Source organism: Thalassophryne amazonica, chromosome 6 (assembly GCF_902500255.1).
Source record: "Thalassophryne amazonica chromosome 6, fThaAma1.1, whole genome shotgun sequence".
Taxonomy (NCBI): domain Eukaryota; kingdom Metazoa; phylum Chordata; class Actinopteri; order Batrachoidiformes; family Batrachoididae; genus Thalassophryne; species Thalassophryne amazonica.
Window position 1 is genome coordinate 123,197,841 of NC_047108.1, and position 20,358 is coordinate 123,218,198.

Genomic DNA, 20,358 nt, shown 5'->3' on the forward strand with positions numbered 1-20,358 from the left:
AGCTGTTTGCAGTTTTATCGGCTCATATCTGGTTTGTTTCACTCCCACCACACTCGCCAACGTTTAATGTTAATTAAATTAAGCTAATTAAGCTACCATTAATTAATGCTTCGATCTTAAATATGATCAATCTATCTTTATTAGTTGGCTATGTACCACAGGCTTTTAAGGTGGAAGTAATTAAACCATTACTTAAAAAGCCATCACTTGACCCAGCTATCTTGGTCTATTTGAAGAGTTTCAGTCAGGTTTTAGAATTCATCATAGTACAGAAACAGCATAAGTGAAGGTTACAAATGATCTTCATATGGCCTCAGACAGTGGACTCATCTCTGTGCTTGTTCTGTTAGACCTCAGTGCTGCTTTTGATACTGTTGACCATAAAATTTTATTACAGAGATTAGAGCATGCCATAGGTATTAAAGGCACTGCGCTGCGGTGGTTTGAATCATATTTATCTAATAGATTACAATTTGTTCATGTAAATGGGGAATCTCCTTCACAGACTAAGGTTAATTATGGAGTTCCACAAGGTTCTGTGCTAGGACCAATTTTATTCACTTTATACATGCTTCCCTTAGGCAGTATTATTAGACGGCATTGCTTAAATTTTCATTGTTACGCAGATGATACCCAGCTTTATCTATCCCTGAAGCCAGAGGACACACCAATTAGCTAAACTGCAGGATTGTCTTACAGACATAAAGACATGGATGACCTCTAATTTCCTGCTTTTAAACTCAGATAAAACTGAAGTTATTGTACTTGGCCCCACAAATCTTAGAAACATGGTGTCTAACCAGATCCTTACTCTGGATGGCATTACCCTGACCTCTATAATACTGTGAGAAATCTTGCAGTCATTTTTGATCAGGATATGTCATTCAATGTGCATATTAAACAAATATGGATTCAAGGATTCAAAGAAATTTTATTGTCATATGCACAGAAGAACATGTTCCCTGCAACATGTTGCCAATAGGAGCAGAAGTCGCCATTAGGCGACTAGGACTGCTTTTTTGCATTTGCGCAATATCTCTAAAATCAGAAAGGTCTTGTCTCAGAGTGATGCTGAAAAACTAATTCATGCATTTATTTCCTCTAGGCTGGACTATTGTAATTCATTATTATCAGGTTGTCCTAAAAGTTCCCTGAAAAGCCTTCAGTTAATTCAAAATGCTGCAGCTAGAGTGCTAACGGGGACTAGAAGGAGAGAGCATATCTCACCCATATTGGCCTCTCTTCATTGGCTTCCTGTTAATTCTAGAATAGAATTTAAAATTCTTCTTCTTACTTATAAGGTTTTGAATAATCAGGTCCCATCTTATCTTAGGGACCTCATAGTACCATATCACCCCAATAGAGCGCTTCGCTCTCAGACTGCAGGCTTACTTGTAGTTCCTAGGGTTTGTAAGAGTAGAATGGGAGGCAGAGCCTTCAGCTTTCAGGCTCCTCTCCTGTGGAACCAGCTCCCAATTCAGATCAGGGAGACAGACACCCTCTCTACTTTTAAGATTAGGCTTAAAACTTTCCTTTTTGCTAAAGCTTATAGTTAGGGCTGGATCAGGTGACCCTGAGCCATCCCTTAGTTATGCTGCTATAGATTTAGACTGCTGGGGGGTTCCCATGATGCACTGAGTGTTTCTTTCTCTTTTTGCTCTGTATGCACCACTCTGCATTTAATCATTAGTGATTGATCTCTGCTCCCCTCCACAGCATGTCTTTTTCCTGGTTTTCTCCCTCAGCCCCAACCAGTCCCAGCAGAAGACTGCCCCTCCCTGAGCCAGGTTCTGCTGGAGGTTTCGTCCTGTTAAAAGGGAGTTTTTCCTTCCCACTGTTCCCAAGTGCTTGCTCACAGGGGGTCGTTTTGACCGTTGGGGTTTTTCCGTAATTATTGTATGGCCTTGCCTTACAATATAAAGCGCCTTGGGGCAACTGTTTGTTGTGATTTGGCGCTATATAAATAAAATTGAATTGAAATTGAATAATGCCAGCAGGCACTTGTCATTCTGTTTGACGTGTAATAATTCATTAAACAAGGCCTCACAAAAACTTCAGTCTCAAACTGGAGCTACAGAAGCATCCGTGGAAATGAACCGAAACCTTTTCCTACAAAAATCACCTGTAAATAAAGGCACACATATTCCAACTGGGAGAAATTAAAAGATCAATAATAGTTTTAATTGATGCATGATACATTCAGTACTCATTGTGATCCTCCCACAGAAAAATTGCATACATACAGAACTTTCTTTGCCATCGCAGACGAGGAATGCAACAGACAAATTGTGTATATGCCTGAAACGATCATATATTTACAGATCATCCTCCACTCCTGTACACAGCAAAAGCTTAAATATGGACCACGCCTCAAAGGATTAACATAAGCTACAATGCATGACTGATTGTATGTCCTTTCTTTGAAGCATATTTAATGCAGTTTTCCTTCAAAGAAAAAAAAAGGCACGTGCAACACAGCACAATCGTTAAAAAGTGAGTCACACGTTTAGCTGTAATAGGTTAAAAACTCAATGCCGCCTCTTCATTCATATTTCACAAGATAAAACTCTTCCTTCAGCAGGGTTTTACTTTCAAAAATGCACAAAAGTACAAAAGACGTGTCAGGTAACCAAAGGGAATAGAAAACAAAAATAAAATGTGCTCAGTGCATTAAGACTTTCTGATATAACAAAGAAACTAGAAGTGTTCGTCCTGTTCCATCTCTGTGACAATTAAATTCACATTGTTACAGGCAGACAGTGAAAAGGCCTGAAACTAAATCAAAGCACAGCAAAAATCAAAAAAAGTCACGTGATCACTTGGAAATGCAGACCTGCATTTTTCATATTCTCATTCTGGGTTGATATAAAAAAGAAAAAGAAAAAAAAAAGTGGCTTCATTGAGCCAACATGTAAATTGTAAATACTGTTTTTAGCTACGCCGTGGATTTTGGCCTTCATCTGGCTCTCGTAACAATTTGTAGTTTTTGTGGCTGAGATGTGCACATAAAGTATCTGTGTCAAATAAACCTTAAAAACAATAAATATCGCCCATCCTCAGTAAAAAAAAAAAAAGTCTGGGATTTTTATGTCTATACAAAAGAACAAACATTTCACAACTATATTACGGTGTGAGTCTTACAACGATGTATTACAGCCATTGTAGACTTAAAAAGAAAAAATTGAAATTTGCAAGAAAAAAAAATAATTCTGAGATTACAGTCAAACATGCAAGGAAAAAACTCATACGTTGATGCAAAAAAAAAAAAAAAAAAAAAAAAAACCCAACTTATTTTCTTGAGTTTATAAAGTCATAAATTTGCAAGGAAAAAAAAATCCTTGACCCCCCCCCCCCCAAAAAAAAAACAAAAAACAAAAAAACAACAAAACTTTTACTCAAAAATGTATGACTGATCTCAGACAATATATTTTCAGAAGAAGAAATTTTTCTCAAAATATTACACCCCCCCCCCATCTTTTTAACCTACAATGCGCCTAATATGCCGCTATAGTTTCTCCAATGTTTAAAGTGTCATTCATTTTTCATATCTCTTTGTAGTGTCAATAACGTGACTGGCTGAACGAGCACAGCTGTGGTGGCGTGCGTGCATGTACTCAGCAGTGGCAGTTTGTGAGATGGGACAAGCTCAGAAGTGGTGCAGAGACCTGTGGGATGTCAGCAGTGACACCCCAGTACAATACTACAACAGGAGGACTATAAATATGATGAAAACTTAAAAATAAAATAATAAAAAAAAACCTACACACAGCAGCATTTGTCGGTTGCTCAGACAGCCAAAATGTACGTTTGCACTCGGAAGACTTCAGCACATTTCTGGTTGACGGTCGGTTGTAAAATCCATGTGTTTACGCCATTAATCACGTCTTTGCTGTCTTGAAGTAGCAGGAATGTATATTACAAATTATACTTCATGAAGCAAGCATGCTTGTATCCTTGGCAACAATTCAGCCACAAATCTGTTCCACGGGTTAAAACAACAGAGTCTGCAAATCTAGAGTCCCCCACCCCCCACCCCTCCTTTCTGGATATGATTTTATTTTATTTTTTTTAACCAAACTAAAGTGAAGTCCACTTGTATCACAGGATTTCAAGGACAAACATTGTACAGTTCTAGAAAGGCCAACAGTGTAACTATTGTATTGCAGTTAAAGACGAGCAGAAACTCTTTTTTGCCACAAAGCATGAACCTAAACCAGGATCAACAGTCACTGCTGGAACTCAGCCATTCACGTCTCGGATGAGCAGCTGAGATGTCAAAAATGGAGCTTTTTCCCACCTCGTGTGGATTTTTGACACTTTGCTCTCAGAGTCAAAGGCAAACAGTGTTGATATATGTATTCATATAAATAACAAAATAATACAGTATAAATATAAAGATTCTGTGAGAGTGTGTGTGTGTGTGTCTCTGCAAGCACAGCTGTATATGGTGCATGAGTGTGTTGTCGTGTGCGCTTGTGAGCCAGTGTTAGGACAGGTCAGCGGGGTTAGAGATGAGGCTTCCCCTCCCCCACCTCGTGGAAGAGCGAAGTGTAGAACTCGGGTTCCGGCTGCTTGTTGCGGTAACGCTGCACAATGTCAGTTATTTTCTGCTTCCGCCTTACGTGAGGCGGGTTGTACAAATCGCATTCCAGACGCTTCCGCCGACACACGTTGATGACCGTCTGACGCACAAGAAACCCTAGAAGAAGACGCAAACTGCTGATCAGTTCAAACAAACCTCAAATGTGACAATTATTACGTGTTTGTAGAAAAAATATGGATGAAACTGCTTTCTACTGATACTGCCTGATGAAAAACTATACACACACATAAACCAGGTGGCTACAATCAATTTTCTTTTTTTTTAAGTGAAGTCATTTTTGTTTACTACTGCCATCTGCAGGCTGTAAGTGGAAAAGCAAGCAGCAAAAATAATACCTGTCTAAATTATCATTAAGAAATGCTTCAAATAACCAGTTAAACACAGTTAATATTGATTTCATTTACAAGGTCAATGCCAACCATAAAAATTACTGTGAAAATTTTGTTTGCAAATTTATTGCTGATCCACCACCCACTCCATCTGACAAAGGAAAATACCATACTCTGTAAAAATACTGAGTTACGCAGTCCATTACCTAGTGCCCTGCGGCTGACCACCATGCCATCAACCAGGGGAATCACCATGCCGAATTTACCCACAGCGCCATGCAGGCGAATCCTGAACAGTCCAGTCTTCAGAGGGTGAATGAATATCAGTGGAATATCCTTCTCGAGTAACCCTGACCTGGACAACAAAGACGAGCAGAGAGTGAATGACTGAGCCACAATGAAGGAAGACCAGAGGTCACCAACTCTGCTTAGAGGTCACCTGCCCTCCATGTTTTCAATGTGAACCTGTAAGACTGAGGACTACACGTTGAGACTACATAGGTCACACTACCTGCTCTGTGCCTTTGGACAAGACACTTCATCTGCGTTGTCTCAGTCCACTCGGCTGTAAATAAGTACTGGATTTAGCTAGAAAAGGAACCTGTGTCAGACCAGCATCCCATCTAAGGGGCGGTTGTAGACTCGTGATTCACGCTATGGAATCGGTGAATAAGCACCATGACCGGTCAAGTCTGCGTTTTATAAGCTCTTTATTGGATGAGCACAACTGGCCCGTGTTGCCAGATACAGATAATAGTTTCCAGGCCAAAAGGTATTCAAGTACCGCCAAATTGGACACAAAACCAGTCAAAATACTAGACTGACATATTTTCAGTATTGCAATTGCCCCAACTGCTTTGGCTTGTGTATTGTAAAAACCTACAACAACCAACTACCACATCTAGCCACATCTCGTGACTACAAAGTCATTTGATGATGCCATGTACAGTGCATCCGGAAAATATCCACAGAGTTTCACTTTTTCCACATTTTATGTTACAGCCTTATTCCAAAATGAAGTAAATTCATTTTTCCCCTCTAAATTCTATTCAAAACACCCCATAATGACAACATAAAAGAAGTGTTTTTGAAATTGTTGCAAATTTATTAAAAGTAAAAACTTAAGGAGTCACATGTACATAAGTATTCACACCCTTTGCTCAATACTTTGTTGATGCACCTTTGGCAGCAATTACAGCCTCAAGTCTACTTGAACATGATGCCACAGGCTTGGTACACCTATCTCTGGGCAGTTTGGTCCATTCCTCTTTGAAGCACCCCTCAAGCTCCATCAGGTTGGATGGGGAGCGTCAGTGCACAGCCATTTTCAGATCTCTCCAGAGATGTTCAATCGGATTCGGGTCTGGGCTCTGGCTGGGCCACATTCACAGAGTTGTCCTGAAGCCACTCCTTTGATATCTTGGCTGTGTGTTTAGGGTCATTGTCCTATTGAAAGATGAACTTTAGGCCCAGTATGAGGTCAAGAACAGGTTTTCATCCAGGATGTCTCTGTACATTGCTGCATGCATCTTTCCCTCAACCCTAACTAGTCTCCCAGTTCCTGCTGCTGAAAAACATCCCCACTGCATGATGCTGCCACCACCATGCTTCACTGTCAGGATGGTGCCTGATTTCCTCCAAATATGATGCCTGGCATTCACGCCAAAGAGTTCAATCTTTGTCCAAACTCCAGGTGAGCTGCCATGTGCCTTTTACTACGGAGTGACTTCCGTCTGGCCACTCTACCACACAGGTGTGATTGGTGGATTGCTGCAGAGATGGTTGTCCTCTGGAAGGTTCTCCTCTCTCCTCAGAGGAATGCTGGAGCTCTGACAGAGTGACCATTGGGTTGTTAGTCACCTCCCTGACTAAGGTCCTTCTCCCCTGATTGCTCAGTTTAGATGGGCGGCCAGCTTTAGAAAGAGTCCTGGTGGATTCAAACTTCTTCCATTTATGAAAGAGGCCACTGTGCTTATTGGGACCTTCAAAGCAGCAGAAATGTTTTTGTACCCTTCCTCAGATTTGTGCCTCGAGACAATCCTGTCTCAAAGGTCTACAGACAATTCCTTTGACTTCACGCTTGGTTTGTGCTCTGACTGTGTGACCTCATATGTAGACAGGTGTGTGTCTTTCCAAATCATGTCCACTCGACTGATTTTATCCCAGGTGGACTGCAATTAAGCTGTAGAAACATCTCAAGGATGATCAGTGGAAACAGGATGCTCCTAAGCGCATTTTTGAGCTTCATGGAAAAGGCTATAAATACTTGAGAACATGTGATTTTTTTTTTATATATAAATTTGCAAAAATCATTAAAAAAAAGCATGTATCACATTGTCATTATGGGGTATTGTGTGTAGAATTTTGAGGAAAAAAAATGAATTTCATCCATTTTGGAATACGGCTGCAACATAAAATGTGGAATGAGTGAAGCACTGTGAATACTTTCCAGATGCACCGTAGCTTAATGCCATGTTCACATCGGATGACACATGAGCAGTGGTGGCGACAGGTTGCCACGTAATCCCTATGGAAGGACACGTTGTGGCACCACAAAAGTCCAAGTCACGCAATGCGACGCGATGGATGCGAATGACGCAATTTTGAGCGACTGGCACATTTGTAGCGCGATATCGCGTCACGTTGCCCTCCTCTCCAAGTTGAAAAATCCGAACTTTTTCGTCTTGTAGTGTCGCAATGACCAATCAGGGACTGGATATGCAGTGACATGGAGATGTCTGGAGTTTATATTTGATGTGGACATGTCCTGTCTCTGGCAGCCAGCCTGTGAGCAGGACTTATGTCCGTTTTGCCCTTTATTTCACAATTTTGACAGAGTTTGAGGGGAGAGCTAGCAGCAGCACCGCAGCAGCCATTTTTTTTTTCACGTGCGTGCGCAAACGAATCGTCCGTGAAGATTATTTTAACTACACAGATGTATAATAAAACAAATGGTGACTGGTTTATAACACAATTATGACAGAGTCTGAGAGGAGAGCGAGCAGCAGCAGCAGCCAGTTTTTTTTTTTTTTTTTATTGTTCACATGTGCGCGCGCGAACAGGACAGGAGGTCCTCAAACTGGGTCCTGGAGAGGCGGAAGTACCACTGAATGTGGCTGTCATCCAGACGCAGCTCCTGCAGCAAATAATGAAACTCCCTGAATTGGGAATGTCTCATGAGGATGTTGTGAAACGCCGCAGCTGGCAACGTTTCTCAGCTTTCCACAACAAATAGAGCACAGCAACTCACTCTGTGTGATCAAGGCCCGGCATGTTGACTTGACGACGAGCGGAATGGAAACTCCTCCTATTTGATGACGCATTGGGGAGAATTTTTGCAGCAAAAGCAGAGCGACACACCGGGCGATGGTGGTGCATCCATCGCCAGGCGAGGAATGCGAATTTGTGGAGTCGCGGTGTGAACGCGGCATAATAATAGGCCTGAAAGCTCTTCTCCTCCCTTTGGAAAGCAGCAGCTCGGACAGAAATCTGAACCAAACCCTGCTTATCATGTGAAGTCTGACTAATAATAAGCAACTGGGTGTGAAACTGTCCAATCTGACAACATTCCACCTAACTTGGATAATTAGTCATAAATACAGCAATAAAACGTGCAATGTAAGATTTGCTATTAAAATTGTCACCTATATGGCATTTGGAATAACTTTCACATTTCACATAGTGGCCTGTGGAGGTTTCATTCTTTAATGGAACTTGAACCGCTGTGCGGTGATTGTGAGTCATCAGATATAATGTGACACAGCTCAGCGAAATAACCACAACCAGCTACAAAACATGATCACAAAATAAAAACCAGACTGAAAACAGTGATGTAGTCTGTCAACAATGAAAAACACAATAAAACTGTACTGACTATAATATTGTTTGTCATTGTATATTTCATATTTTCTCTTTTTTTTTTTTGCATGAACTGTAATTTCTTCATACCTGCAGGAAGTGCTGTTGCTCAGGCTAGCTTCCAAACCTGTGCTCGTTTCCGCCAAAAGATCAGACAACGGGAAATTCTCTACAAACAGAAACATGACATATACACAGTATTCCTCAAACACTGTTCTCACACCTCAGAAACTCAGCAAACGTTTCCTGTCATATTCTCATTCCAGAGCAGGAAAATACATTACAACAGAAACATGTAGTGGTACTATATATACTCTAACAACTAGGGTTGTCATGGTACTAGAATTTCAAACTTGGTACCAATACTCAGGAAAATACTCAAAACCTTTTTCAATACCACAAGGTTGAAAGGGTTAAATTATATATATCAAGAGGCTTTTTTTTTCTTTTTAGTAAAGATTCGTACAATACAAACCATAACATCAATGACACTATTTTGACGTTGTCTGACATGTTGTAATGCAAAATAAAAATACAGTAGCATAACTGAAAGATATGACAAAGATTTTGCAGTGTATTTTATATACGTAGTGCCAAAAAAAAAAAAAAATTAGGTTGTCTGAGGTAGGGCAAAAAATATTAATGACAAAAAAAAAAAACTCCCCGAAGCAACTTATTAACAACTTATTTATGTGTTTATTGACAACAAGACTTGACTAAGTTAATGTGTGCACCCATATTGTTTGAGTTCATTCAGTGAATGTAGTTTTTGGAACTTTCCAACTTGGATTTTCCAAGCACACTTGAACGCATCATTAGTATAACACCTTACTTCAAGCTGTTAGTGGACCTAGAAGTCACAGCTTTGACGCCAAATGACACTTAAATGAGACACAGTGCAATCTCATCATATCTAACACCACTCTGCAACATTTTTCTTTGGCCAGCTTTCATTTTTATTACCAACAATATGTCCTAGCAAGGTGATATGAAGAGCTCCATTTCAAACTGAAAGGAGAGCAGTCTGAGCCTTATTTATGTTTTAATTTAGTGCTTGGAATTTAAAGGCAGTTAAACAAGTGAGGCTAGGGGCTGTGTGCCTGCAATAGTGCTGTGTTCAGTCGTGTGTGTGTGTGTGTGTAGGAGGCAAAGGCAGCACTGTTGTTTTGGTACTGTTGCAAATGACGATATAATCCAAAAGTAATTTTTAGTATTGATTACTATCTGAGCATTGATTATTTATTTATTTACTTTACAACCTCACTAGCAACAACAGAATGTGTTTCTGAATTATTAAAATTTACAAGCAGCCAGAGAATGCATGAAAAGCATGTGCCTTTCTAGAATAGTCCTGTATTTTTTTTTTTTCCTGTATGTTTTAGAAGTAGTCAGCACATACAGAGGGCAAACAGAACCAGTACTGTTACAGAATGAAACTCAACAAGGAAGCAGTACAAAGTGTACTCACCAATATCATCAAAGCGTTCCACCCAGATCACAAACACCTTTGTCTCGGGACCAAGCAGTGGAAAAGACTTTCCTGTCGATGACCTCTTGTTCTTCACCAGAGGAATCAGCTACAGAAAAATTGCACAATATTAAAAAAAAACCTGCATTACAAAATCACACCCAGTGCTGCCAGCATCCTGTTAACACATTCACATAAACTGCTGCTACCTTTTTGGCAGATTCCAGGTTGTCAGAATGGTTGGGGAAAAGCTCCAGTGTGAGATTAGGTTGTTTCAGTAAGTTAGGCATGAGGTCCGTGTTAGTGTCAGCTTCCACCGTAGAGTCGCTGTGCACTGATGACTCCTCTGAGAAACATTAAACAAGAAGCGTGAAACTTAGTTTTCAGCAATATTCAGCAAATATGTAAAAGTCACAGTCAAAGGGCTGGATACAGACCTGAATTTTCTATTAAAGATGGAACAACAAAGGCAATCTCCGTCAGAGCGTCCGCGTAGTACAAAACTTTCTTCTCCCCGTTGAAAACTGAACCTCCTGTGTCTTCAGGAGTGGCTGCTTCATCTAAAGTAAGAAGAAGCAAAATGTTCAGCACAAACTCATTAACACGAATAAGAAAGGACACAATATGCTTTTGTGGACAAAACGTAAAACTAACAAGACAACAAATGCTTGACATTTTGAAAACCACATTCTTGGCTCAGGTGCTAGCCCATCACAAAAAGTCACTGGCAGCGCTGCAATATGTAGATCCATCTTCAACCCACAACATCTGATAAATGTCCAATAAGCTGTCATTACGTCCAATGATCCAAAACAGAGGTCTATTCTGTGGTGAATATGAAGCTTCAAGGTTACCTAATTTTCCGGAGTATAAATAGCACCAGATTGTACGATGCACTTTATTTCTGCATGTGGAACTTACCTTTTAATACAGCATTTCTCAGTTTAATAACAGACAAGAACTTAGTACCACATGTGCACACCACAGTGTGTACTGTTACTTGAAGACATTTAAATTCCAAAAGTAAGCAAGATCGACAAATAAATGTGCGTTGGACAACATACTGGATGGTATTTGATGGACTTTGGACGAAAGGAAACGTCAGCTGGAAATGTGAAGAGTGGATTTTGTGGTGTGCACCAAAAGGATTCCAAAAGTAAGCAAGACTGAGAATTAAACATGCGCTGTACAACATACTGGATGTTAACTGATGCAGATAAATGAGGTGCACTGGCGACCTCTCTGCAGTGCTGGTATAGCCTCTTGTTTAAAGGTTGCTTAGTCTCACCTATGTAGTGTTCATTACAGTTTTCCTGACATCTGATATAATACACTACATTGCTCTGTTTGTAACTAGGGATCCCGTCCTTAGGGTGAACTAATTTCTGTCTCAAGGTGTTAACCGGTTTAAAGTAAACTGGGATTTTGTGCTGTCTGAAGATCCTCTGTAGTTTTCCCCTACTCCTGCTAAATAAGGGAAAGGCACTCCTCTTCTTCTTGTCTCCGTGTGTGTGTGTGTGTGTGTGTGTGTGTGTGTGTGTGTGTGTGTGTGTGTGTGAGAGAGAGAGGCTGCAGAGACATGTCTGTGTAGGGAGGGGCGGGCGCTGTGAGTGACTGAACAATCACAGAGCGTGAAGACAGTCGGTTAGCCAATCAGGATTTTCCTTTAGCACGAGCACAGATATTGACGAGTTTTACTTGTATCATGCTTGTGCTCATCAAAAATGCTTTATCCGTACCGGATACTCGTCTGAAATGAGTATCCAGCTCAACCCTACCAAAGGCAATATTTAGTTTAACAAATTACCCATTTGTTGTGCATCACTGTTGTCAGAACATGAGTTGAGGGACCAGCTTGTATCCAGATGTCCTGTCCAGCCAGGGTGGTGTCCCACGTCCACAGGCCAGCCCAAGGACAGCAGGAACTCCAAGAAGTGGGGCTGGACACTACTCGAAGATTCCACATTCTTCAGTATCTGATCACAACAGGCACAAAGGATTTTCATGCATAAAATATTTTGGGAAAATGCAGTGCTGATTTCACAATATTTTCATGTCAGAATGTAGAACTTTTACGATTTTTGACCTTTAATACTTTGAAAGACTATTTTTCACTGTTTTACTCAATGAATCTTTAAACTGACTTCTGAATCATTAAACGCTGTGTTATTTTGCAACAGATCTGCATTAATTCTCTCACCTCGTGGCTGCTTTTTTGCCCAGCCCTCACATAGAAAACAAAGACAGTGTCAAACGGTCTACAGGGAAGCAGGTCCAGGTAGCTGATGTCATCAAAAAACCCAGGCAATGACGACTCCAAGCCAATCAGATGAGGAGGTAGACGACTGTTGTTGGGTTCCTGTCAAAAATAAATGTTCATGAATGCATTACATTAACAGTAATATAACAATAATGCTTTACCTTATTCATTAATGTGGCCATTTAATTTAGAACATTCAGTGAATTGTTCAGGAGATGCACATGATGCACACATTCAACCTTTATTATTAATTATGATGTTCTTATTTTTTATGAACTCTTTTGTAATTGTGTTTTAAACTGCTGATTTTAACTGCAAATGTTTTCAGTGATTTTATGTGAAGCACTTTTTATTTTCTTTTTATTTTACATGTTACTTTTTTTATATATTAACTCATTTTTTAATTGCTGTGTGAGTTAATATGTAACAATTAGAACAAAATTTACTGGTTTAGCAGCTAACAAAATAATAATTAATAATACTGCACTGTTTTAAATTTAATTTTTAATTGTATTTTTTTTTCTTTAATTTTATGTGAAGCACTTTGTATTTGTTTGCAAGCGTTATACAAATTACTATTATTATTATTATTAGTAGTAGTAGTAGTACTGCTGCTACAACTACTACTACTCTTATTAAGAGACTGAAATCACTGGTCATTACTGTTCAAAGCTATTCCTGTTGATAGAAGTGTAATTCCATTCTCATCCCTACTAAGTTATAAGTTGTACTAGTGGGTTGGCGGTTTTAATAAATACATTCTTAAAAAGCATTTCCAATTATCCATTCTTCACAGTTCCACACTCATTACAGATCCACTGTACCTGCATTTGAATAATTCACTCAGTTCTTAAAATCCCATGATGTACAATCACATGCCTTTGAAGTTTTTAATTAAAGTTAAATGGTAGCTTCCACCAACCATCTAGATTCCAGTCTGATTCAGTCCAAGCTGAAGAAGTACTTTAAAAAAAAACAAAACAAAAAAAAAAACAAATCTCCACAGTACGTACAGCATGAAAACAGTAGCAAAATATGGTAATGTTTATCTTTCTGTAACTTTACTAATTACTGCAGCTTTATTCAAGTCAGAAGATTTGAAATTTAGTTTTCCTCTGGTAACAATTTTGGTCAACAATTTTAGAATATGTAAAAATATTTACAATTCTGCATTATATTTTCTGTTAAAAAATGCTTTTCTTATGGAATAAAAACATGATCTAGCCTTCTCAAACATGCAGAATTAAAATGCATACGGACAAATGAACGTTAAAGCTACAGTGTGTAGGATTTAGCATCATCTAGTTGTAAGGCTGCAGACTGTATTTTGTCATCACCGGTCACAATTACATTTCCCTTCACGCTTTTGCTTCCTTGCCTTCTCTTTTGGTAAGGAAAACATATGATCCTCTACTTCACAAAAATTAGGTTTCTCAAACTTGTTAGCCTGCATTAGCAAACAGCAGACCAGTGATTACTCTTCTTTTAGTCTTCACACCTCTTGGTTGTGCTGTAAAATGCAAAAGGTGGAGGAAATATGTCTCTTTTGGGCTACTGTATCAACATGGTGGTACAACCTCAATTCCAATGAAATTGGCACATTGTGTAAAATGTAAATAAAAACAGAATACAATGATTTGCAAATCCTCTTCAACCTATATTCAACTGAATACACCACAAAGACAAGATATTTAATGTTCAAACTGAGAATACAATTTTTTGTTTTTGTGCAAATATTTGCTCATTTTGAAATGGATGCCTGCAAAAGGTTTCAAAACGCTGGGACAGTAGTATGTTTACCACTGTGTTACATCACCTTTCCTTCTAACAACACTCAATAAGTGTTTGGGAACTGAGGACACTAATTGTTGAAGCTTTGTAGGTGGAATTCTTTCCCATTCTTGCTTGATGTACGACTTCAGTTGTTCAACAGTCCGGGGTCTCCGTTGTCTTATTTTGTGCTTCATAACGTGCCACACATTTTCAATGGGTGACAGATCTGGACTGCAGCCAGGCCAGTCTAGTACCCGCACTCTTTTACTACGACGCCACGCTGTTGTAACACGTGCAGAATGTGTCTTGGCATTGTCTTGCTGAAATAAGCAGGGACGTCCCTGAAAAAGATGTTGCTTGGATGACAGCATGTGTTGCTCCAAAACCTGGATGTACCTTTCAGCATTGATGGTGCCATCACAGATGTGTAAGTTGTCCATGCCATGGGCACTAACACCATGGTTTCCACCTGGCTGTCGCCCAGTTTCTGGCAAAATTTGATGCAGTGCTGCTCCAGTCGTTCCGCCATTTTCCTTGCAATGAAAATCCGCCGAGAGCACTACACACGTCCTCACACAAAGGCTGCTTACCAGCAAATGACGCAATCGACAGGCGTGAAAAAGTTCACGCATGCGCACAAAGGTTCAAGGTTGGCTCATGCAAGCACATGTGATTCAAATCCATCAGGTTTTTGCAAAAAATAAAAAGGTCCGATACTTTTCTAACAGACCTCGTATTATGGACTGTAGATGATGGAATCCCTAAATTCCTTGCAATTGAACATTGAGAAATATTGTTTTTAAATTGTTGGACTATTTTTTCACGCAGTCGTTCACAAAGTAGTGATCCTTGCCCCATCTTTGCTAGTGAACGGCTGAGCCTTTTGGGGATGCTCCTTTTATACCCAATCATGACACTCACCCAGCTTTTTTGAAATGTGTTGCAGGCATCCATTTCAAAATGAGCAAATATTTGCACAAAAACAATTAAGTCTATCAGTTTGAACATTAAATATCTTGTCATTGTGGTGTATTCAACTGAATATAGGTTGAAGAGGATTTGCAAATCACTGTATTCTGTTTTCATTTACATTTCACACAACATCCCAACTTCATTGGAATTGAGGTTGTACAACATGGCAACCTCCAGTGTATATGAAGATTTCATTCTAAGATTATGAAAACATTTGAATTTATTAGGCACCAATGCAAAAAACAAACACTCATTTGCAGACCACAAAATCACTAGAACAAAATAAAATAAAACAAAAGTTACAGGAAAGAAAGAACAAGAAAACAATAAACAATAAACATGGTGCCCGAATTCATTATTCCAAGTAATCATACACTAAGGAACAGCTTGTTATGAATGTTATAGTCCATTTCTACTAATAAACACCCCTAAATCCTACACACTGTAGCATTAAATTTCAGTACTCTAGAACATGCATGTATGACATCTGACACTGACCTTCAGTGCCTCCAGAGACAGAAAACCAAAGTGGGAGAGGAAGAGACGAGCTGTTTGGAACTCTTGAGATGGTGGAGGGGGTTTGCAGTCAATAAGTGGGTCAGGAAATGGCTTGGACTTCCAAAGATCTTCACTGTGTCGTTCCAAAGTGTTCTCATACTCTATCTGCTTTGTCATCAGATTGCGAAGCTTACCATGCTGGACTTCCAGCTGAAGAAAGAAGAGGAAATGACCATTGTCAGAGGACTGCATAGCTTTAGGTGATGAGTAGCACAAATTCAGCATTCATCTGTGTACAAAGACCAAGGAGCAGAAATATTAACACTGGAAGAGGTACCACAGGGTTAAGCACTCTTACCTCACTTGGTATTTCCAAGTGAGCCTTAAGATTTTACAACTGATCTTGCATCTCCCTGCAGTTGCTAGCTTAAGTGTTAATTTGCATGAAGGTGGGTGCCACATCCAGGAGGTGGCAGACATCTACGGGATATTACATCATCCAAACAAAGATACATTTAAGACTGACCTGGTGTATCAAAGCTCAAACGTTTGCTCTTGTTATAAGCCTTTTAAAGCTGAAGATGTTAAAAAAAGACATTTATTGGTTTAAACTTACACAAGCTAACTGAGACAGACTAAACCCAAGTACAAGCCCTAAAGTCATTACAAGCACAGTAAATAAAATGTAGTGGCACACAGACACAAACATACAAATATCTTATTTGGGCTGCTACCAGTTTCTTGTACAATCCAATACAAAAGCTCAGTAACTGATCATTCGTGAAGCTTTTGGTGTTCAGTTTTTTGGTTTTTTTTGACACTGAGCCCTGTTGATACACCTTTTCAAACACTGAAGTCATGTTAGAGATGGTTTTGTATTGTATTATGTGACTTAACTGATGAATCACACAATGAGATGAGAATACTAGAATTCATAATTATTAATATTTTATTAAACCCCATAAACAATTTTATTTATCTGCTGTTAACCCAAACTAAATGCAGATATATTTAGAAATGATTTGATCAGACAAGGAGCAACAAGCAGCGCTCAGTGGGACCAACCCCAGATATTTACACACTGCCTTGGTCATTCTTTGGCTGTGTAAGGAGCAACAAAATAATAGTTTGTTTCAAACCAGTAACATCAACTACAGCCTGAAAAATTAGAGTATTTTCTGGAGTATATTTTGCACCTATCAAAAAACGCCTCAAAGAGGGAAAAACCATTCATAAATCACACTGGTGTACACTTTTTACTATATTATCAGCTCTTTAATTTGGGATTTGTCGTTATTATTGGAGTTTATTTTGTTTAGTGCTTTGATTCCCGAGAAAGCCCAATATAAATAGTTATTACTATTAATGACAAATGCATGATTTATTTATTTTTTGTACACAAGTTGCAGGATCGTCTGAACTAATACAAAAAAACAACAAAAACCCTGTGACTTATACTCCGGAAAACATGGCGCCAATGAATTGATTCATCAATTCTCACATACTTTAACAAAAAACACTGAAAATGCTGCAAGGCTGTCAAACTGGAAATTAAAAATGTTTGTGAAATGATTGTTGTACAATTTCTCACTCTGTACAAAACTCTTCTTTGCACTTACCTCAGTAGTGAAATGACTAAATTTGAAAGTATTTGGCTTCAATACAGAAAAAAGAACAGGAATCAGGAGTTAATGATCCTCTCACCTCCTTACTCACAATGTCGTCCAGGTCAGGAATACTAACATCAGCCTTGACCAGCGGGATCTTATCCACCTCCTCAGGGAAGGGTCTCTGTTTGACATTATACTTGATCCCCACATCACTGTTTGGCACTGGACGGCCCTCAGGAACAAACACCTGCTGTGAGAGGTGACAAATGGCACAGAGCAGAATTGTGTCATCACACCAACAGCTGCGGGCTGTAAATTTTAGACCAGTAAGTATTGGTACCAAGCCCTGTGTGATCTCACCCTCTGATTAGCCCGAGCTCCTCTGGGTTGGTGGAAGAGCTGCATGGTCCAGGCATGCCTGCCAGCCGTCCCTCTGATCAAGATAGTTACGGACGGACTCGGGTCTGTCAGGACAGAAACAGTGAAACTGATACTCTCTAAAGGACTCAAGCCTCCTTACTACCCACCCTCATATGCTAATAATCTTGCACAATGTCAAATGACAAATGATGAGCTACTGACTCTGCTCATTTCCAAGAGGCTGTTCCAGCATGGCCAGGATGACAGAGTTATCCAAGACGAAGTAGCGGAAGTTGCTGGCTCCTGTGGCACTGAGTCTGGCATATCGAATCAGGGTGTCTTCATTTAATAGGCTGCAGGTGGAAGCAGGTCCACTGGGAGACGGAAAGGCCCCCAACACCTGCATGATACTGGGAAACACCACAGCAGCATGGGCAGGAATATAAATGAGGAAACTGGGTCAAAATCTATAATATGCTACAATAAGACTACACTTTGTGGCATGTGGAGGCGCAGAGAAAAACCACAATACAGGTTATTGCTGCAAGAGAGAAAATGTGGTTAGATTCAAAATACACTGCTCAAAATAATAAAAACCAACACTGTGTTCTCCTAACTATTTTGAGCAGTGCATAAATGAATGAGATATCTGTGATCAAGATCACAAAAAGATACGCTCGTGGACACAAGGAGTCTTACCATGACAAAGTTGCCTCAGCAGCATCCTTCACCCTCATTGAAGCAGGATTGTGTTCCTTCTCTCCTTTATGCCGCACCTCGAGTTCCTGTCGGGACTTGCTGCCAGAAATTCCCAACTCCACAATTTCAAGCACTTCAACCAAACAATCCTAAAATAAACAGAAATAAGAGTCCCGGTCTGTTTTAAAATCTGTCAACAGGTGGTAATGGCACAGAGCTCATACAACAACCAGGTACACAGTCTCCAGTCCAAGCTTTGGAGATGCAAGTTCATTGTTTGAAGCTCAATTTTACCAACATTTTTTGAGTTAAACCATCCAATCAAAACCATAACGCTTCCTGGTTGAACAGGAATCTAGTACAAATTATGATTTAGTGGTTCCATGTACCTTCTCATCCAACATATCAGGGTGTTCTGTGAGCCACACACACAGGAACTGGAATGCAGCGACAATCATGGAGTGAAGATCTCTGGACTGAAGAGGAGCTGGACGGCTACACTGGAATACAATGTACCCGCATATAGAGCTGACTGCACGCTTACGGTCTGCAGAGTCCACGCCCACCTTTACCTGGACAACACACAGATGAAAAAATAAAGCACCTGAGTGATAAAACTTTTGAGCATATGGAATATGTTCCTTGAATAATCACATCATCAGTACTGATTTTAACATTTAAGGTCCATCTCCTCTTCTGCAGCACTTTCTTCTTCTTATTCTGACAGGCGGATATAGTTACTACTGTGACCCCAAAGGGAACACTTGTACAAATTGTTGAAATTCCCACAAAGAATATGATGCAGCCCTCAGACAAGCTATGATTCCCTCACTGCTAGTAAGGCCGTAAAGCATTCAGAGCATAGAGACCACCAAACGCATCCAAAAAGAAACTAAAGATAATTCAAATTGGCCTACAGAAGATGATCTACACACACACTCGCCATTCATAGCCTGTGTGTGTAAAATTTAAACTTCAACTTGACATACAGTTGAATGCATCTAGTTAAATCTGAGTGACTACACGTTCTACGGATTAATTGCATTTAGACAATATTGCCAGGTCCTGGTGACTGCACACTGTCAGTCGATGCCACACGTTGTGTTTGTGCCGTTTACAGGCTTACCTTGGCAAGCCCAGCCAGCAGCTCCAGAGCAGCCAGTGAAATGCTCATGTCTTGCCTCCACTGAGAGTTGAGCCTCTGAGTGACCAGGTGTATGCTGCGCACCAGCAGACCTGCCGCCGTATCTGAAAGAGCTAGACCATATAACAACCCGAAATACCAAACACCGCAAAGAACAGGGCAAGGCAAAGCAAGGATTCAGTAACAGCTCCAGCACTCAACATAAGCCACACAGAAGCACACAAAGTTACAAAAGCTAAAAGACCACAAAGTGCTGTTAGTAGATATGGTACTGCAATAATGCATTTGAAGAGAAATTGAAATTAGCACAGCATACAATTTTTTCAGCAGACATAAAAACACCAGACTGCAAGTGATTTGCAGAGTAAGGGCCCTGTCACACCTTGATGATTTAGCCAGCGTATGCCGACGTATGAAAAATGTGCCGAATACACTGGATATGTTGAATATGTTAATGCAGGTGTCACACCATGCCGATTTAGCCAGCCTATGCTGACAGCCCAGTTTCCGCCAAGCATTTCAGGTCGGTACTGCATGGTATGGTGCGTGTCAGAACAGTTAAGTCTGGCTTGGTTTGTGTTTCCATCATCAGCAGAATCTTTTTGTCTGGCAGGCAGAACACGTAAATATTGGCAAGCACGACATTGAGCACGCATATGCTGTTGCACAGCCTCTCTGCTCCACACGGAGGCCAAACAGAGTAATTTAACATGCTTAAAAATGTTATTTTATCATGGATTGTGGAATTTATTTTCATTGCATGCAGAATGCTGAGGAGTTGACT

General features: G+C 40.0%; 1 protein-coding gene across 8 annotated transcripts in view; it reads right to left on the reverse strand.

The window, feature by feature from the left end:
• Window positions 1–4,292: 4,292 nt before the first annotated feature.
• Window positions 4,293–20,358, reverse strand: part of ralgapb (Ral GTPase activating protein non-catalytic subunit beta) — a 61,846-nt gene continuing 45,780 nt past the window's right edge. For 4 of the 8 annotated variants that reach the window (XM_034173323.1, XM_034173324.1, XM_034173320.1 and 1 more), the window contains 15 exons: window positions 19,557–19,678; window positions 18,820–19,002; window positions 18,431–18,579; window positions 17,954–18,141; window positions 17,732–17,835; window positions 17,466–17,618; window positions 15,762–15,971; window positions 12,459–12,617; window positions 12,066–12,234; window positions 10,696–10,818; window positions 10,468–10,604; window positions 10,259–10,367; window positions 8,881–8,959; window positions 5,139–5,287; window positions 4,293–4,699 (listed from right to left, as the gene is read on the reverse strand). In XM_034173323.1, the coding sequence (XP_034029214.1) occupies window positions 4,506–4,699; window positions 5,139–5,287; window positions 8,881–8,959; window positions 10,259–10,367; window positions 10,468–10,604; window positions 10,696–10,818; window positions 12,066–12,234; window positions 12,459–12,617; window positions 15,762–15,971; window positions 17,466–17,618; window positions 17,732–17,835; window positions 17,954–18,141; window positions 18,431–18,579; window positions 18,820–19,002; window positions 19,557–19,678 (2,228 nt within the window). In that variant the 3' untranslated portion in view covers window positions 4,293–4,505. Of the gene's footprint in view, window positions 4,700–5,138; window positions 5,288–8,880; window positions 8,960–10,258; window positions 10,368–10,467; window positions 10,605–10,695; window positions 10,819–12,065; window positions 12,235–12,458; window positions 12,618–15,761; window positions 15,972–17,465; window positions 17,622–17,731; window positions 17,836–17,953; window positions 18,142–18,430; window positions 18,580–18,819; window positions 19,003–19,556; window positions 19,679–20,358 lie in introns of all 8 variants that reach the window. The other 4 variants (XM_034173322.1, XM_034173321.1, XM_034173319.1 and 1 more) reach the window with 1 other exon arrangement.